The sequence below is a fragment of the Haliotis cracherodii genome, unplaced genomic scaffold (assembly GCF_022045235.1).
Source record: "Haliotis cracherodii isolate W230 unplaced genomic scaffold, xgHalCrac1.p SCAF_1, whole genome shotgun sequence".
Classification (NCBI taxonomy): domain Eukaryota; kingdom Metazoa; phylum Mollusca; class Gastropoda; order Lepetellida; family Haliotidae; genus Haliotis; species Haliotis cracherodii.
The window spans coordinates 33109426-33130499 of record NW_027266264.1 but is presented as its reverse complement, the minus strand read 5'-3'; the positions used below and the strand labels follow the sequence as shown (position 1 = coordinate 33130499).

General features: G+C 40.9%; 1 protein-coding gene across 1 annotated transcript in view; it reads right to left on the bottom strand.

Annotated features, from left to right (window-relative positions):
- LOC139476111 (adenylyl cyclase-associated protein 1-like) overlaps nt 1-21074 on the bottom strand; it is a 97081-nt gene that overhangs the window by 50770 nt on the left and 25237 nt on the right. The window contains exons 2-5 of the mRNA XM_071259372.1: nt 20007-20393; nt 15306-15406; nt 13944-14021; nt 3365-3418 (exon numbers count right to left, since the gene is read on the bottom strand). Coding sequence (XP_071115473.1) covers nt 3365-3418; nt 13944-14021; nt 15306-15406; nt 20007-20127 — 354 coding nt within the window. The 5' untranslated portion in view covers nt 20128-20393. The remainder of the gene's footprint in view (nt 1-3364; nt 3419-13943; nt 14022-15305; nt 15407-20006; nt 20394-21074) is intronic.

Here is a 21074-nt window from a genome sequence, read left to right as displayed (position 1 = left end):
ATTGCACACTTTACCCACCATAAAACCACAGCTGTGTAGATAGGGGTACTCATAATACATGCCATTATAGCAATCAGCTGTACCAAAGTGCTATGCTTATGTTTATTATTATTTTAAATATATATAGTAAAAGATGCAACTTATATAATACAATACTGGAACATAATATTCCAGATAAAAAAAATTTCAGATACAATTCTTCTGATCATTGCATCATAATTCTCTGCAATTATATCATCAGATTTTTTAAAACTAAATCACAAGTAGAGAAAATGTGTACAGCTGATTGCTATTTCTGCCTATTTGTATGAGGAGATACACATAGTAATCTTAATCTTTATATAAGATAATGCCTAATCATGCTAATAGAACAGGAAGTCAAACTTTAATGGTAAACCATTATGTCAAGTGATGTTTTATGTCAAATTTCAAATATTTATTGACAATGATTGCTATCACCTGTTCGTTCATCTGAATTCGCTGAAGGCATATGATGTAGTTTTTACTGCCCATAATACTCAGAAATTCTATTTTCCCCAAATATTGAATCCCCTAGTTGGGTGCGTATTAAGGATTATGGATTATGGATTATGGATTAGTCTTGGATCCGAAATATACTCCAGAAAGTACAGTACAGTAAACTATGGTTATAACAAACTCAAACGGACCATTAATTTTAGTTCGTTACGTATACATATGTTGCATACATATGTTGCATACATATGTTGCATACATATGTTGTATACATATGTTGCATACATATGTTGCATACATATGTTGTATACAGTTGTATACATATGTTGCATACATATGTTGCATACATATGTTGTATACATATGTTGTATACATATGTTGCATACATATGTTGCATACATATGTTGTATACATATGTTGTATACATATGTTGCATATATACAACATCTATACAGCAAGTGAAAGGGACCAAAAATTAAGTTCGTAATATCCGTCAGTTCGTTCTAAGCGTGTTTGTTATAAACATATCTTACTGTAATTGTTGTGAAGATTACTCAGACCATAGAGTGAGTAAAAGAGTGAACAAATGGTACACGTATATGCTTATCTATTAATCTTCCCAACATATTAATCAAAACAAATGTCTAATACAACACAACTTTAAAACAGAAAGTCCCATACAACGAAGCTATCTTAACAAGAAAGATATACATGTACTTCAGGGTTAATTACCTTGACCTACAATTTCAGCCAATCACACGATTCATTATTTCTAGTTGACAACACAGGTATAGTGAGTGAGTGAGTGAGTGAGTGAGTGAGTGAGTGAGTGAGTGAGTGAGTGAGTGAGTGAGTGAGTGAGTGAGTGAGTGAGTGAGTGAGTGAGTGAGTGATGTTTAACACCGCTTTTAACAGTATTGCAGTTATATCACGGTGTGTCAGCTTAATTTTGGGAGGAAAGCCCAAAGTGAAGCAGGTCTTAGACGTTTACCACTTTGATGAAACCCATGCGCACGGGCATGGTGCTGACAAACATAGAAACATAATCAGGGCGAAATGGGATTCGAACCCACAATCACAGGTTTCTGGCGTACCCAAGGGACGCAACTCTGCACAGCGAATTGTGGCGCCTTAGACTACTGAGTCCCCCGTGCCCCCGACAACACAGGTATAAGCTCAGACAAACATGTCATACACATGTGGGGGTTGGTCCAGTACACACAAAGAAGCCAAACTACCTTAAGGATGACAATTCTAGTGTTATTAAACTTCAATAAATTTCCCCCTTCTAAAACTCTTTTTGAACATACAATAATTTTTAATTAATAAATTTCTGAGTGTATGACTATTAGAATTAAATTTGACCTTCAGTATCAGCTACAAGTAATGTCTAGAATATACCAAAGGTCTGTTCAGCATATAATCCAAGCTGGATGGGCCATCTCGGCCCTGCCCTAAGTTTCACATGTACCAAATATAATTGACTCACTAAGTTACAGCAAATCCTTCTCAAGTTTGGTGGAAACCAAATGTTTCTTCAGGCTATATATGACATGATATATCAATGTGTCAAAAACATTACCCGAGTTATAAAAGAGATACTGTAAATCGTGAAATTAATGAGTCTCCAAAAGAATGCGACCACTGGACCCTAGCCAAAAATGCGCCTCAATATGGATGCGACACCCCCTCCTTTCAAGCATCAGTGGATCTCTATCCACCTAATTCTAATTCTAATTCAACCTTACATTAATCCAATCACACACCAAGCACCGCTTATTAGCGTAGTGTAAAGTACTTCCACAAAAACAATACATGTGTGCTGGCTTGTGTCGGCCTTTGACGCAGTCGCAAAGGGTGGCGTCTGTCTGGACTTGCAGGTGTGAACAGTGATGACAAAAGTGAGTAGAACTCTTGTCTTGACCCCAGCAGTGACAATTCACAGGACGTAATTAGTGTTTGAATGACATTGTTTATATACTTTATATACAAGTGCTGCTCAATGAACAGTGGTGTGGAATACATCAGCGTATGTCTAAGTTGGTATTTTTGCTATCTAAATGTCTTATTGTTGATATAAATGCGATGTTTAAAATGCGAGCAAAGACCACTCGCATTTTTCGTGTTTAATTCATGCTCTCCTTAATTTCAAGATTTACAGTATGCCTTATAAGATATCCATAAGACGTCCAAGCACAGTGTGGTTTCAAAACAAAGAGCAGCATCAGTCCAATCCATGGGTTTCCTTAATAACAGCTTATCTACATGATCTACAGCATCACAGAGCATAAAAGCTTATCTATGAATCTACCCAATATTTTCCTCTGCAATAAAATAAAAAGATTCCCACTTGATAAAAGAATCATGAGAAATTCCTATATTTCAATGAGTTTCTCATCTGAGCAAAGTTCATTTCCTTTCAACTATAAAGATTATCTCCGACAGTCTAATCACAGATCAGAGACAGATAATGTCACTAACCCTAGCAATCAAGCCATTAAAACTGTTAAGAACCAGTTTCCAGAATCCCTAATGCATTCACTTGTTTGAAATGGGTCACAAATGTTCTTCTATGTCCAGGCAGCTTGAGAAAGTGGAGAACCAACAAAAAGGGAAGAAGACGGCAAACTTGAACAGAAACTGATTTGTAAGATTTGTGATAATTCACCTCGGAAATTGTTTATTTGAGAGCTTGACAACACTTCCTCTGCCTTAAGTGGTTTCTGATTTAATCCTTAAAGTGCTGCGCAACACAACTAATTCCTACAGGTTAACTAGGTATGAGGGACTGGCAGCACACAGCCACACACATCACTCTAGCTTCAGCCTGCACTGGGAGAGAGAGAGAGGAGAAAGAGACTGGCGGAGTTATCTCCCTTTGACTACTCACCGTAATGGCTGTAACCTTCTCTGAAATTGGCTTCAGCAGCTCCGACAACACGCTCTGCAACATAAACATTAACAATAAATATCAATGACTTGAGATTACTTGTAAGTGTATGGATATCCCTCGAGATTATTGGTGCTACTATTATGTCCGTAAATAGCTGAGAAGTGGTATTGGATAATGGTAACAGAGAATGTGGGACTGATGGTGTTTCGACATGACGAGCTGGAATTCACTTAAGAACTTCAAGGAAAATTGCTCATTTTTTTGCACTCACCCACACAATGTTAAAGTCTAAACAGATGGGTGCTTTGTGAGAATTTACAATGCATTGATCAAGCTGTATCACACTGTGGGACCATGTGGGAAGATGAACCATGGTTTGGGTCGGGTTAGCGAACATCTCAGTTCACCCAACCAGAGTTCAAAATCCTGCATGAGAGTCAGGAGGTTCTTGCAAAAATCCAAGAGTAAAATGCTAATGTAATGTGGATCAAATACCATCACAGTTGAGCTCAAGTGCCCAAGGATCTTGCTTAATTTTGAACACTACTACCCAAAAATCCCTTAGGAAATATTTTATCAGTCAAGTGGTCATAGCAAAATATATTCTTTGAATATAACATATCAAACTTGAGGTTCTTAGGTGATGAAAGATTGTGCCACAGACCAGATCTGTCATGGCAGCCTACATGACCTGACCACACACAACACTGCTTCACACTAGGAGCCACAGAACAGATCTGTCATGGCAGTCTACATGACCTGACCACACACAACACTGCTTCATAGTAGGAGCCACAGAACATATCTGTCATGGCAGCCTACATGACCTGACCACACACAACACTGCTTCATAGTGGGTGCCACAGAACAGATCTGTCATGGCGGCCTACATGACCTGACCACACACAACACTGCTTCACACTAGGAGCCACAGAACAGATCTGTCATGGCAGTCTACATGACCTGACCACACACAACACTGCTTCATAGTAGGAGCCACAGAACATATCTGTCATGGCAGCCTACATGACCTGACCACACACAACACTGCTTCATAGTAGGAGCCACAGAACAGATCTGTCATGGCGGCCTACATGACCTGACCACACACAACACTGCTTCACACTAGGAGCCACGGAACAGATCTGTCATGGCAGTCTACATGACCTGACCACACACAACACTGCTTCATAGTAGGAGCCACAGAACATATCTGTCATGGCAGCCTACATGACCTGACCACACACAACACTGCTTCATAGTAGGAGCCACAGAACAGATCTGTCATGGCGGCCTACATGACCTGACCACACACAACACTGCTTCACACTAGGAACCACAGAACAGATCTGTCATGGCAGCCTACATGACCTGACCATACAACACTGCTTCACAGTAGGAGCCACAGAACAGATCTGTCATGGCGGCCTACATGACCTGACCAGACATAACACTGCTTCACACTAGGAGCCACAGAACAGATCTGTCATGGCGGCCTACATGACCTGACCACACACAACACTGCTTCACACTACGAGCCACAGAACAGATCTGTCATGGCGGCCTACATGACCAGACCACACACAACACTGCTTCACAGTAGGAGCCACAGAACAGATGTCATGGCAGCCTACATGACCTGACCACACACAACACTGCTTCATAGTGGGACATAGTGGAACAGATCTGTCATGGTGGCCTACATGACCTGACCACACACAACACTGCTTCATAGTGGGTGCCACAGAACAGATCTGTCATGGCAGCCTACACCACCTGACCACACACAACACTGCTTCACACTAGGAGCCACAGAACAGATCTGTCATGGCGGCCTACACGACCTGACCACACACAACACTGCTTCACACTAGGAGCCACAGAACAGATCTGTCATGGCAGCCTACACGACCTGACCACACACAACACTGCTTCACACTAGGAGCCACAGAACAGATCTGTCATGGCGGCCTACATGACCTGACCACACACAACACTGCTTCACAGTAGGAGCCACAGAACAGATCTGTCATGGCAGCCTACACGACCTGACCACACACAACACTGCTTCACACTAGGAGCCACAGAACAGATCTGTCATGGCGGCCTACACGACCTGACCACACACAACACTGCTTCACACTAGGAGCCACAGAACAGATCTGTCATGGCAGCCTACACGACCTGACCACACACAACACTGCTTCACAGTGGGAGCCACAGAACAGATGTCATGGCGGCTTACATGACCTGACCACACACAACACTGCTTCACACTAGGAGCCACAGAACAGATCTGTCATGGCAGCCTACATGACCTGACCATACACAACAAAAAAAGTTCCTAACCAGATGAACAGTGGACATGTAGACATAATCATATAATCAACTGTAAACTACAGAGTGACATGCACTGCATGTGGAATCAATAGATTTAACACAAACTGCACCAATGCCCCAGTGACTTGCAGACTTATATACATAAGTGCAAAAAGGTAGAAATGGAATTTCCTATTTGTGCATGTTTCTCAAACAGCCATGCAATAGTTATGATAACACAAAAGGCCCTCAAAGAGAAATGACAATACAACAAACAGAGGAAATATTTCCTTCAGATAGAAAATCTGTTTACTTTAGTTATTTCAAAAGAATATTTTCAAAACTTGATAGCTCCCTTTAGTTTGTTTTCTCATCATTTTTAACTTTTTCCAAACAATCAAGAAAACAGTTGCCGCTATGTTCACACTCGTATGTCATTTGCCTTCAGGCAACCGAAATAAACGAGAGCAAATGACAGATGTCAGCTATTATTGATCTATTATCAGGGTTAGTTTACACTTAGAGATGGGCTTAGGTTCGAACAGTCGATTCAACATGCACATATCTCTTCAGACTGTCAAACACCATGTGCATGTTATGCAATGAGCGAGCTCGGGCTGACTGATGTCATGGAGAAGGGGGTTGGAGAGGGGTGGGGAAGGTCAGTTTGGGGGGTGGTGAATACAGGAAGTACTCCCAACACATACTCATCAATCACAACATCTTTACTAATCCCTCTGCCTGATGGTCACTGAACTAAGTCATTAGCTGGGAACTATTTGCTGAGAAATGAAAGAAACAAGTAAATAAGCATACACAGTTGGAAGTCGGAAGTGATAGTGGCTTCGAATTTAACACCTGGGATATGTGGAACCAACTGTGTTGACAGCAGTCACCTGAGTGTGGTTGATGCCACACTTGCCAATACTCAGGCGAATAAGCCGGAGATTCACACTTTGAAGCCGTGTGGGAAATCCAACCAGGTGTACTGCTGTAACCACTATGCTATGTCACCACCCCATGAATATCAGGAACATGGCAGCAGGTTAGGCCACACTTTGGGATTTCTTGGTTTACAGACATGTTGTGAAAATCCATGATCATCGGGGAGTTGGGGCGATGAGTGAGTACGGTTTTACGCTGCTTTAAGCAATATTCCAGCAATACCACAGAGGGAGACCAGAAATGGGCTTCACACATTGTCGGGAATAGAACCCAGTTGATGAACAAACGCTTTAACCACTAGGCTACTCGACTGCCCCTGGGGCGATGAATAAGTTCTCATCGGTTTATTTATCATTCTTATTGGATGGTTGCGCTTTTTCCAAAAAATGTTGATGAATTTTGGGGAGAAAAGAGGTACTCTGCGCTGTATCTAGGGTAGTGGTAAATCGAGGGGTATTGCACCGAGGGTTCACTGTATTGCCATGTGTGTAGTATCTACAAATCTGATCTTGTTGGCCTAACACTTTATGCACAATTATTGTGTGCTGAATATGCAATTTTGCAGTAGAGTGCTTTTAAGATTGTTTCCAACTCTTCATTGTTTTCTTTTCATTACTAAGGGCATGTGGATCGGTAACCAATTAAAATAAGAAGTTTGGCCTCATGTTGAAATACTGAACCTATACCTGAGTACTTCCCCAACTGTCCACAGCAAAAACTCCATGTTGGCCATCTGGTATCTCAACAACTTCTGTCATTAATTCATCATGCGTAGCAACTGCCAAGGATAACAGTGCATGAACAGAGACTGCATTTTCCATCTTCTCAAGACTATCACATTCACTGTTTGTTACACTGCTTGGTGGTGGTAGCAGGCACACCAACTGTTGCTCTGGGGTTGGAGCATACCATAAAGACAGAGGACCCTTTCCAGACCCACAAAAGATGACAAAGTGAAAAATGTGCTATGAAATAAATCTCAATAGAAATAAATATCAAAAGCACTGAAATGATGACGACATTCTTACAGTTTGGCCCTCACTCTTTGAAGGTTCATACTCCAATGAACTCACACAAAGTGAAGGTCAATTCTTGAGTAGACTTTTAAATTCTGGACCTTCAATAAAATCATTTATCGGCAACATGTCATTTTCATAAAACAGAAGAAAAACTAACTGTAAGTAACTAACTGTGAGTTGGACTTAACACCACTTTTAACAGTTATATCGCGGCGTGTCTGCTTAATATGGGAGGAAAGCCCGAAGTGATACAGGTCTCAGACGTTTACCACTTCGGTGAAACCCACGAGCACGGGTATGGTGCTGACATACCTTGAAACATAATCGGGGCAAACTGGGATTCAAACCCACAGTTATAGGTTTCTGGCGTGCCCAAGGGACGCAACTCTGCACAGCGATTTGCCGCGCCTTAGACGACTGGGCCACCTGTGCCCCCCTAACTGTAAGTAACTCAGTAACCCAAGACCTTTTTCACTATGTCTACTGCACAGTTTGGCTCCTCGAGTGGACAAGAAGGGCTGTTATCATACCCCTTAATCAGTTACCGTATTTTCTTGAGTATAGTGTGCACTTTTTTTCGAAAAAACACAGCTGCGTAGAAGGGGGTGTGCATTATACACGAATTATGAGTTTGGATGTTTTTTCCCCCCCATGGAAAGACATTACCGTGAGCACGAAACACCGGAAATAACCATGTCAACAAATCCATACTGAAGTACGCAAAATAATCATGTAATTACACTGTCTGGCTATAAAAAGTGTTCTTTGTATATCTGGACGTATGTTTGTAACTTATTTCATTAATTTTATTCAAAATTCCTTATAACATTGTTTTTATTAATTTCGGCGAAATCGTGTGTGAAGCGATCGGAAGATTGCACAACTCACCATTATTAACAGCAACCACGGTCAGAATACTGCTATTGATGCCTTGAAACAAAGGCGATCACGCGATCACATGCGCGGGAGCCTTGACGGTGACTGGTCAGACTTGTTCCATGCAAAAAATAATACCTGGGAATAGCGATCAGCTGCTTCGCTTAGGGTTATTATTATTTTAAATATGTTTAGTAAAGGCTGCATATAATTAAGAAAATAATGGAATATATTATTCCTGATAAAAAAAAATAGTTTCAGATACAATAGTTGCCGATGCTTGCATTAAAAATCCTATAAAGTTATATCAGTGTGTACAGCTGATTGCTGTTTCCGGCTTAGTTTATGAGAAAATACACAAGGTAATCTTAATCCCTAGATATAAAACAATGCCTAGCAGAACAATAAATACTATTTAAACGGTAAATAAACATGTCTGGTGATTTTTTATCTCAAATTTCAAATTCGTACTGACGAAGTTTCTCAGCACCCGTTCGTTTGCCGGACTTCGCTGAAAGGGTACGGTGTAAATTTTTTCTGCGCATAATATTCAAATTTCTTTTTTTCCAAAATATTGAACCCGCTAGAGGGGCGTGCGCATTATACATGGGTGAGCACTATACTCAAGAAAATACGGTAAGAAAAACCCAATAGAGGTGAGACATGTGAGTATTTTGCGTTCGGCCACGTTGCCATGGTGAGGGTAAAAAAGCCAGTTATTCATGTTAGCCTAATTAGCAATATCCATAAACCACGTGACAGGGTGTTGATGTTCTGGAATACCAGCTCACTGACATGTTGGGAGTCAAACGTGTGGATCTGTCGGCCTTGGGCGACACAGTGTGTGTCATACATGACTGAGATAGCTCTTCTGTGGGAGGAAACATTTTCCATGCATGGAAGGTATTTCGTACTTCCATTTTGTTTTCGGAATGATGAATCACATAACATGGCTTTAACACAAATTTTAAATATGAATTGATACACCCGCTTCATTTCTAGGCTTTGTCGTATTCAGCAGTTGAAGTTAAGCATGAAGTGTCAACAGGACCCCATCACAATCATAGTTCAACTTAAACATTCAGAGGTCCTTGGGTTCAGATTCAATAGCTCGAATCTTCAAAGATTCCTGAACTCCCTTAAATTGAAATACTAATATTGACACGTAAACACGATAATCATGATAATACTGACTCCTGCATCTAACAGGTTGTGTGAGTGAGTTGATGGTGTCAGCAGTATCACTTCCTTACACCCATCTGAAAAGTAACTTGACTGGGCCAGGCGACCAGTGGTTGATAGCATGAGCACCATGCCTTCATGGCAGAATGGTACACAATCACCAGAGTTGGGCAGATTATGGATATGCTGAACAAAGTTTCACCAGTTTGGAACAGGGCCAAAATTAGACTCTCGAGTCTTTTAACTAATGTAATTAATGTACATACTGAAATCACTCTAGGGCATTATAGGAAGGGAAATCACAACTTGATTTGTCATTAAAAAAATGACTTCTTTCATATACTTTTTTTTTTACCTTTTTCTGCTGATTAACAATACTTTTAAGGAATCACTTAAGAACATTTATTTCAAATTCTATTTCATTTGGATCACAGACTATGAATTTGGAAAACCAATCTGTGAAACAAAATATAAAAACAGCGGTCTTACAAATAGGCGGCGTACACAAAGCAATTTCAACGTTACTAATATAAGACTATGTTAACGTATAGAAGTCATCAGATGGCTTTCTGGATCAAAGACTTGGTTTTATCTGGTGGTCACCATACCATACCGGCTTACAAGATAACACACCACTAAACACTCCACAGTCTAATACATGTCTCCCTACTATCTGCCCCAGTTTCGCTGGGCAAAGTTATCTTCAAGGAACAAGCAAGTGTTATTCTACCCAAAAGAGCTTCTGCAGAATGATTCTGAAATGAAACAAGTTCACATTTTGGGTTGATTGATATGAGTGGCCATAAAGTTTTTCAAGGAAGAGTATTGTGTTTATAATTACTGATAAAAAAAATTTGTGTGATTTATTATCCAACTGCAACCCTCGTGCCCATTTAACATGTTCAACACACATGTTCCAAAAACATGCTACAGAAGCAACTGTTGTTGGAGGCCTCGGTGGAAGATCTTGCAGGTATATCCCTCTTTCTCAAATCACATACCACAGGCCTCATATCAAACAAAACAGGAAAAAACTAATTCCACGACAAGAAGATGAAGTGGTATTTTCTCTTGTGCAACTAATCCTAAAAACATTTCACAGGTAAGACTCTTTTAGTGTTCCAGGCCCACAGCAGCTGTCAAACTTTAAATGTTTCTAATGTTTTGCAGATATGGGGTCAGTACGTTCTACAAGAGAAAACAATGAGAGCGGTTTTAAAACAAACTTTCAGTGATCAGTCTTGCAACCTGAAGCATGTAGAAATGCAGCTGTCTTTCATTTATTTCAATTAAAATGCCTTTCTAAGTTAAATTTGACAGCAAGGTAATTAAAAGCTTGAATGATCTAGCATTTGGTTCCGTTGTTTGTTTTTCTCAGGAGAACCATCGCTGAAAAGGGGATTACTTGGCCTATGAGTATTGATGCTATACACAGGTTTTAAGTAATATCACTGGCAGTAATAATCACAGAATTTTCGCTTCTGTCAACAGCCTATGCAGGAAGTAGTCACTGGGCACATGAAAACGTAAAAGTCTCCCCATTTGAAAAAGAAGTTACAAGCTGTAATGAGTTTAGTCTGGTGGCCATTTGAGGAGTACTTCTGTTGAGCCAGATAGTGAAGATCATCCAGGGAGGCTGTTTTGACCCCAGGGATATAAATTAGCCAATATTTGGTGCATTGTGCCTCATTAGCTGCTCCATGTAGACTAGGTGAGCGGAATCAGGAGCTCTTTTCCAAGCGCTACATTTAAATGGTAATGTTTTTCACAACTGGAAAAAAACATTCATACAATACAGAGTACATGTACTCAAAAAAACACACACAACTGTAGGGAGTCCCTGTCATTGGCTTAATGTTAGACCTTATAAGATTCCAGTCCAGTTTAGGTATTATAGAAGCTAGAACTTTCTAGAATCCCAGGATCCCATACATGATATCCTCAGATTTCAGTTCATTGCTATTCTCCATTGAAAAATCTCTTCTCCTTCTACTTTACAATTGTAACAACATCAATGCTTACTGCTGTATTTCTGAATTCATGTCTTGCAATATACCTCAACATAAAACGAAAGCTGCTCAATCTTTTCAACATGGCCACATATAACTGACCAAAACAGTTATCTTTCACGTTTTTCTATCCCACAGGTGTATCAAAATCCTTAAATGAATTTCACATACTTAGCAGTTCTTCAGGTTGCTTGGGGTCTTGGTCATTGACCCTGATACTACATCCTCCATTGCTGAGCAACACTGCTCCTCTGGCCCAATATCTCTGACCACCATTTTCCCTGTTTGAATTCACATCTGTCTAAAGTTCGCAATCCACAATTAAATTTGTGACATAGGTTTAACATAAATCATAATTTTCAAAATTGCCACTTGTATGCTTTCCATGATTGGTCATTGCAGGCTAGTTATTTCCCTAAAGGATATCACACAGAACAACACACTCTCCTTATTTTATGGTCTATAGATTTCTTATGACCAATTAGCTTGGGCCTTTCAAAATAAAAATAAATCAGTATTTGCATTTTATTTGTCATGAAGTTCTTTGTGTTGGTTATGTGAACAAACAATAAATGTAAATACTGCTTAAAGTAAAGTATCAAAGTTCAAATCAATCAACAAAACATAACTTGAACTACTGGTATATATATTTTATGATTGGGCATTTGGGCTCTAACAGAAAAACAAAAAGTGTCCAAGTGCTTATAAAAAGAATTGCTGCATATACTGTGTGAAGATCAAATTTGTGCTACAAAATCTCCATCAGGTATAGTTTGTCAACTGTACAACTACTTGCAACACCAGTGACAGCTTTTGTCATTTTATGAGGATGCCAATGGTGTATACTTATTCTATAGCATCAAACAACTAAAAAATTGTACCATAAACGTAAGACAAGTCCAATTTTTATCTTGAATTATTAACATACAATTTAAATACAAAAAACTAACCCTACTTTGTTTAACTTAAACTTGACCGTCTATCGTAATTATGTTAAAATCTTGTACAATGACACAACATATTTGATAATTGGGAAACACAAATTGCAGAAATGAAACGAGAGTAGAGCCAGATGTCCCAATGGTTTCCTTAAGACTGATGATCAGCACACCAACAGAGACGATTTCACAGTTTAGATTCATCTTGACAGCTTGTCCTCAATTCCAGTGGTTGTTTCATCGACTAAGACGAAAAAGTATTGACTACAGACTACTGACTAATAACAACCCCTGTCAAGACCCTCTTTATATCACATACTCTCAAGCTATATGGATTTTTATCTTCATGAATGGATTGCCAAATTTAATTAATTTAATTTAAGCAGCATATTAAACTATGTATTTACAATTTCATTGCCTGTTTTGATACAGGTTAGAATTGGACCCAGCACTCTAATGCAAGTCATAATAGGTGACTAAAATGGATCGGGTGGTCAGGCTCTCTGACTTTAATGATTGCAAGTCATCGTACTCCGTGGATCATTGATAACATTTTCAGTCAATGGTTTGCCTGCAAAAAACTCATTTACAGGCCTTCTTGGTACAGTTGGAATATTGCTGACTGAAGCGTGAAACAATAATACATTCTCATCTTATTCGACAGGTTGATAAATAAAAGGGTCCACTACATAAAACATTGTGACCTTGACCACTGACCTCTCATGCCGGTCTTTACAGGGCATGACAAGAAGATTTCATCAGTCATGTTGAAAAGAAATGCCTTAAGCTAGTCATATGGAAATTTGAAAAAGCTACTTCCGTGAAACTGATCCCACAATTACAGCACAAGTTGAACACGTTACAAACTGAGTATCTGTCTATAGAAGTAACATTAGTTGTGAGGGGAACAACATATGTTATTACAGACTGGGCATCTGTCTATAGTTGTCTCTGAAGACCACATAGAAAAAGTACGTGTTTATTACTGACTGGGCTTTTGTTAATACATGTCTGAATGATTTTACTTAGGTACTGTTTTGGCATAAACTAGTTATAAGATCATTACTGAAGACTGAAAACCAGTAACATATGTGTGTACTGCAGGTTGCATTGCTGTCTAAGGCTATTTGTTAGGTTTCACTTTGCGTAGTGACAGGGAACCAGTTTTGTGTTCATTACACAGCAGACATAGGAGACAGTGAGTTAGTCAAGCATGTGATCTTTATGGACTGGGCTCCTGTCAACTAAATAACATCTGCAACAAAGGTAAATAAGCTCCAGCACTGACCTGGGCTGGCTGCTTGCTCTGGGATGCAGTAAGCAGGAACTGTCTCTCTGCCTGGAACGCCCCCTGGACCATATCACTCTGCAAAAGCAAGAGGGGTAACTCTGTAACATTGTACACTGACAACATGTAAAATAATTTAACATTACCTGTTAAAGAATCTACCTATCTGATGGCTAGTCACCATCTTGAAGACATTCATGCAAGTTGAATGAATGGTCTGTACAGACGTCATGATGTTTTATTTGATGGCACTTGCTTGTAATGACACAAACGACCCAATTCTCACTGTGAGTTTACCATACTGAAGGGAGTCTGGTGTTGGTCTAATTGTCACACACAATTATTAACAGAACAAGATATATGTGCTCTAGGTTTCACTAGCAGGATGCATGGAATCTTACAAGGTGAATGGGTCAATACACAAGACCTGCAGAACTACCTGTAAGGCTGCCATAGACACCAGCACACATCAAGGCTCCGTGACTCGGATTGATGGTATTTAGTATGCATCAGTAAAAGGGACAGTTTATATGGATCTATTGTCAGCAAGGGTAGATCCTGGTATACATAATGGGTATTGAGGGTAGATCTCGTATACTTTTAGGGTAGAGAGGGTAGATCCTGGTATACATAATGGGTAGTGAGGGTAGATCTCGTATACTTTTAGGGTAGTGAGGGTAGATCTCGTATACTTTTAGGGTATTGAGGGTAGATCTCGTATACTTTTAGGGTAGAGAGGGTAGATCTCGTATACTTTTAGGGTAGTGAGGGTAGATGTCGTATACTTTTAGGGTAGAGAGGGTAGATCCTGGTATACATAATGGGTAGTGAGGGTAGATCTCGTATACTTTTAGGGTAGAGAGGGTAGATCTTGTATACTTATAGGGTAGAGAGGGTAGATCCTGGTATACATAATGGGTAGTGACGGTAGATCTTGTATACTTATAGGGTAGAGAGGGTAGATCTTGTATACTTATAGGGTAGAGAGGGTAGATCCTGGTATACATAATGGGTAGTGACGGTAGATCTTGTATACTTATAGGGTAGAGGGGGTAGATCCTGGTATACATAATGGGTAGTGATGGTAGATCTTGTATACTTATAGGGTAGAGAGGGTAGATCTGAAATACTTTTGCGTAGAGAGGGTAGATCTCAATATTATTGGGTAGTGAGGGTAGATCTCATATACCTACTGGGTAGCGAAGGCACATTCTCGTATGGAATTTTGGGTAGGTATGTGTTTATTGGCGTAGTAGGGGAAATTTGCAGTCTCTTCTATCACAGAACTCTCTTCTATCACAGAACACAGTGCGTTAATCTCATCATTCTAGAAAAGTTAATATAAACAATGTTAATACACACCTGCGTCTTGACATCACCACCTATAGATGAACTGAGCGACACATACTGTGCGAATGGGCCACTCAGGATGGCATCAAAGGCAAGAATGAAAGGTGCAACCTCTGAAATAACAAAAGTTGTCACATGACACAGCTGTAACAGGAAGTACTACCTGAATGAGTCGGTTTGGTTTATTCCCGCTTTGAACGGTATCTTACTCATATCATGGCATGTCAGCTAAATTTTGGGGAAAAGTCTGAAGTGAGGCAAGTCTTAGATGTTTGCCAGATTTGTGAAAGCCACGAGCATGTGTATGTTGCTGACAAAGCAAGAATCATAATCAGACTTCTAACCCTAAATCATAGTATTGTGGCCTGATTGAAGGCTGCAAGTCTGCCCTCTGGCGTAAGTGAAATCACGACTTTTTTCAGCAACTGTGATGGACACATGATACCTTTTTTGGTACACTTGTGAACTCCTTATTTACTCAATCTCATTAAAATCAGATCTTAGTTCTTGCTACCAAAAAACAAAGATCTGACGACACCCTATCATGGTAATGTCAATACAAACTTTCATCCGACCAATCAGAGCGTCGCTTACCAGATCGTAAAGTCAGAGTCAGAATGTGTTTTTTAATCATACAACCTCAAAAAGGTTAAATAAAGGGCATCCGGAACAACAGGTACGGGCATCCGGAACAACAGGTACGGGCATCCCGGACAACAGGTACGGGCATCCGGAACAACAGGTACGGGCATCCCAAACAACAGGTACGGGCATCCCAAACAACAGGTACGGGCATCCCAAACAACAGGTACGGGCATCCGGAACAACAGGTACGGGCATCCGGAACAACAGGTACGGGCATCCTGAACAACAGGTACGGGCATCCCGAACAACAGGTACGGGCATCCCAAACAACAGGTACGGGCATGCGGAACAACAGGTACGGGCATCCCGGACAACAGGTACGGGCATCCGGAACAACAGGTACGGGCATCCCGGACAACAGGTATGGGCATCCCGGACAACAGGTACGGGCATCCCGGACAACAGGTACGGGCATCCCGACCAACAGGTACGGGCATCCAGGACAACAGGTACGGGCATCCTGAACAACAGGTATGGGCATACCGACCAACAGGTATGGGCATCCCGGACAACAGGTATGGGCATCCCTGACAACAGGTACGGGCATCCCGGACAACAGGTATGGGCATCCCGGACAACAGGTACGGGCATCCCGACCAACAGGTACGGGCATCCAGGACAACAGGTACGGGCATCCTGAACAACAGGTATGGGCATACCGACCAACAGGTATGGGCATCCCGGACAACAGGTATGGGCATCCCTGACAACAGGTATGGGCATCCCTGACAACAGGTATGGGCATCCTGGACAACAGGTATGGGCATCCCGACCAACAGGTATGGGCATCCCTGACAACAGGTATGGGCATCCTGGACAACAGGTATGGGCATCCTGGACAACAGGTATGGGCATCCTGGACAACAGGTATGGGCATCCTGGACAACAGGTATGGGCATCCTGGACAACAGGTATGGTTAGTACAACTGATTTCGTCAAAATCATTGTCATCTCTTGCTTCAATGGGATAAACATTGGTTCATCTCATCCATCTATTTGACATTGCAGAATGTTCTTTTGTTCAATTTCAAATATCATGATGCATTTCAAATCTGGAATGGGAGTCGCAGTTTGAAACTAGTGCCATAAAGTTTGAGAATGCTGCTTTCTGATTGGCTGATCTCAACTTCTTGTTTGTCATTTTATTGGTTGGTCAAAGTACGCAAAAGATTGTTCTCTCGTGACCTGTAATGGGAGCTCCTCAGATCATGGTAGCGAGCACAAACATCTGATTTTAATGAGATTGTCATTTATCATGTTTATTAGATAGAGAATCTAGCCCGAGTGTCTTTTGATATCAAATATATCAACACGAGTTGATAAAAGTGGGAAAGCTCTAAGGCTTGACCGAGTATTTTTTCCACTTTTGTTGGTATATTTGATATCAAAAGACACAAGGGTGAGATTTTATGTATCATCCAACATCATTTTTCAAACTTTTTTTCAGTTTGTAGACAGTAATTAGCAGTGTCTTAAGTGTAAAAAGTACTGCTTACAGCTTCAGTAGCAGAGCCATTAGTGATGTCATTTGATTGTGACATCATGGTAACCAATGACATCACAATGGCCTGTAAAGCATTTTGATGCAATTTCATTGCAGCGATATCTACAGAGTAGATATCGTTTGATCTCACCCAAGCGATATCTCCTGTGGGAGCCAGTTTTGGATGATAAAAACAGCTCTACACTGAATTCCAATACTCTACCATATCTTTTATCTTACTGATTGTACTGGAAATACGAAGCAGGAAAAACTGTCTGTTGCCATAGTGTGATAAGCTTTCTAAAAAGAGGGTCAAGTCTTTGAAAGGCATTTAGAAGTGATACATCGGACCATTGTACAATCAAAATGTAAATTAATATCATTTTGTGGGACATGTTTCTTTGCCAACAGTTTTCAGCACTGGCATATCCTGCAGACATTCAAGATTAATCTGCAATCAATCAGGTGTTGGTCACAGTCTGGAGTAGTCAATTATGGAAAACAGTATACATCATTGATTGACATGAACACCTCTCAATCACAGTTGCTTATGGCTTGCAGTTGGCTTGAAGTTGGCTTGCACATGGCAGACACAGGAAGCTATTGACCAGATCCAGGCTGGATAGTCTGCCAGGATCTACTGATCCCAGACTCGTCGTGAGTGAGTGAGTGAGCTGGGTTTAACGCCGCTTTTAACAGTATTCCAGTTATATCACGGCAAGTCAGCTTAATGTGGGAGGAAAGCCCGAAGTGATGCAGGTCTCAGACGTTTACCACTTCGGTGAAACCCAGGCTGACAAAACTAGAAACATAATTGAGGCGAACCGGGAATCGAACCCACAATCATAGGTTTCTGGCGTGTCCAAGAGACGCAACTCTGCACAGCGAATCGCGGCGCCTTAGACGACTGGGCCACCCGTGCCCCCAGAATTGTCCTGAGAGTGATACTTGGTCCGTCATAACCCATGCTCGTAGCTAAAGTATCTTGAATTGTTATTTTACATCACTTAAAGCACATTAAAGCAATATCACAAGGGGGAACACCAGAAATTGCCTTCACACATTGTAACCAGGATTCAAACCTGGACATTCAGCATGATGAGCACCATAACCAGTAACTTATCTCACATCTGCTTAAGTTTTTATTACCTACAGTATTTGCCATAATAAGTTAAATTTGTTTCCCGAAATTGAGTGATCAAATCTAGTTCAAAAGTCATGAAACTAAAAAAAATTGATAATAGTTAAAAGGCAAATATATATCCCTTCTACGCTGCGGTATTCTGAAAAAAAACCCCATAATATGTACATGAAAACGTATTGACTGTCATGTGTAAGGTAAGTGAGTATGGTTTTACGGTGCTCTTAGCAATATTCCAGCAATATCATGGCGGTGTACACCAGAATTGGGCTTCACATTGTACCCATGTGGGGAATCAAACCTGGGTCTTCGGTGTGACGAGCGAACACTTTAACCACTAGGCTACCCCACCACCCCTAGGATGTCATGTAAACTTTCTGACATTGTAAGGCCGCATACAAATATTGCTCATATATTGGTCTAAAATTTGGTCGGGGGCATTACAGGAGCTGAGCCTTTAATACAGCTAACATGCCGTGATGTTTGAGACACTGTTGCAGTGCCGGCAGACCGAACTCATTCACTCCAGGTAGTATCACCCAGGCACAGCAGTTGCACTGGGTTACAGACCTGGATAACATCACCACTGTAAGCAGAGCTCCAGGCAATATCCTGCATCTCCTAAGGGGGGATCATTATGACAGTTTATCACTGGGTAAAATAATGTAGATGGTGTGAGTTTGCCTCCCGGGTTTTTGTAATACTATAATAACCACCTCCCCTATTCTTCCTGCTCCAAAAACAATCTTCGTCAAATTGAATTTTCTTATCTACTTTTATTGGCATTTAGTTACGAACAAATTAATATATAAACCCAGCCCAAAATTTAAATTATGATGTGACAATACATTCATATAACTGGTTTTATAGTGATGAAGATGAAAATTAACATAATTCAATACAGTAGACAGTTATAATTATATCAAGGTTGAATGAACACGAATGGGACATGAACGTTCATTAAAAGAATATCCTTTCTGTCTGGTGAAAATGTGGGAGACATTAAAACATGTTTAAAACCAGACCCTCAGCATGAATCCTCTTTATACATGATATACTTGTGGTAAAATCAGTTAACTGCTGACCTACTTCAATTATTCCCTGATTATCACATGTCTGGGGACGACGGATAGCCTTGTGGTCTAGTGCTTAAAGTGTTCGTTCATCACATCTAAGGCCCGGTTTGGGTATAATGTGTGCAGTGCCTTTTTGGTGTTCGCTGCTGTGATATTGCTAGAACATTGCTCAAGGTGGTGTGAAATCATGAAATGATTTCTCTCTTAATCATTAATAATCTCATTGTACTCATTCTTTTAATGATTTCTCACATCAGTGTTTCATCAACATTACACTTGTACATATGATATCAACTTGTTGACTGCACATATTACAAATTAGAATTTGAGATGGTCCCCATTTTGGTGGGCACCATGTTGGTACTTACCAGAATCCCCTGCTGAAGAGGAGGAAGTGCGACTGGCTGGTTGAGATCGAGCCAAGCTCTCTAACCTGGTGGCAACGTTCTCCAGTCGAGAGACGGCATTCATTAACAGGTCCTGCGACATGGTGTCAGCCTCTGCTAATGCTAGGACAACCTGTTGCTGTGCTTCCCTTAGTTCCTCTGTTACTGATTCTTCTGTTCCTGTTTCTGAGGCACCACCATGTGCCAGATGAGTGTCAGTCTTTTCTGAGTCAGTACATGCAGTATTCACCTGATAGTTGTTGTTGTCTCGGACCTGCTTGGCACACAGCTGAGTCAGTTCATCAATGGAACTGTTCACATACACGTGTTCGTCAGTGTTGACGTCTTCGTCCACGAAAGGAATAGGAGCTGAAATAGATACACTTCCATTTCTAAGGGACTTATCACCAACGCTGTGATTAGGGCTATCCGAAACCGCGCCATTTTCAGGCGAGTAGTTTCTTTTCTTAGATCCCAAACAACAAAACATGACTGAAGGTTACATAGGTTATGCTGCTTGGTTATAGAGATTCCAGCCTTCGATGCCACACACACGAATATTCCTTTCAGAATACACCACCCTCTACCATGTTGACATGGGATGAATAGTCGCAGAGAACGAGAAAAAACCACACACACACTGTTAACACTCTCAGAGCCACAACACAAACATAGGTAGCCAGTAAATATGTGTGCTGGGTAGCAGACGGTCCAGCTGAGTGGGGAGGGTGGAGCAGACGCCAAATGCCTTGAGGCAGAAGTGGTGTGAGACTGTCACTGACTTCCTAGATGCTGTGACCGTGGGCAATGACTGCACCTTCAGGTATGTGCCTTAGATCAATCAGTGTCAATCTGAGGATGTGCTGCCTCTCTTCTCACAACCTCCATACTTCTCTGTACTCTGATACAGCAGGCAGCCTCAGCTCCTAGGTCAGCCGGTGTAGAACTCTCACCACTGATTACTCAGGGTGGTTATGCAGCCTCTCCTAACATCAACTCTATGTTGATGAATATTGCACAATTCTTTTTTATCTTGATCCAGTTCACTGA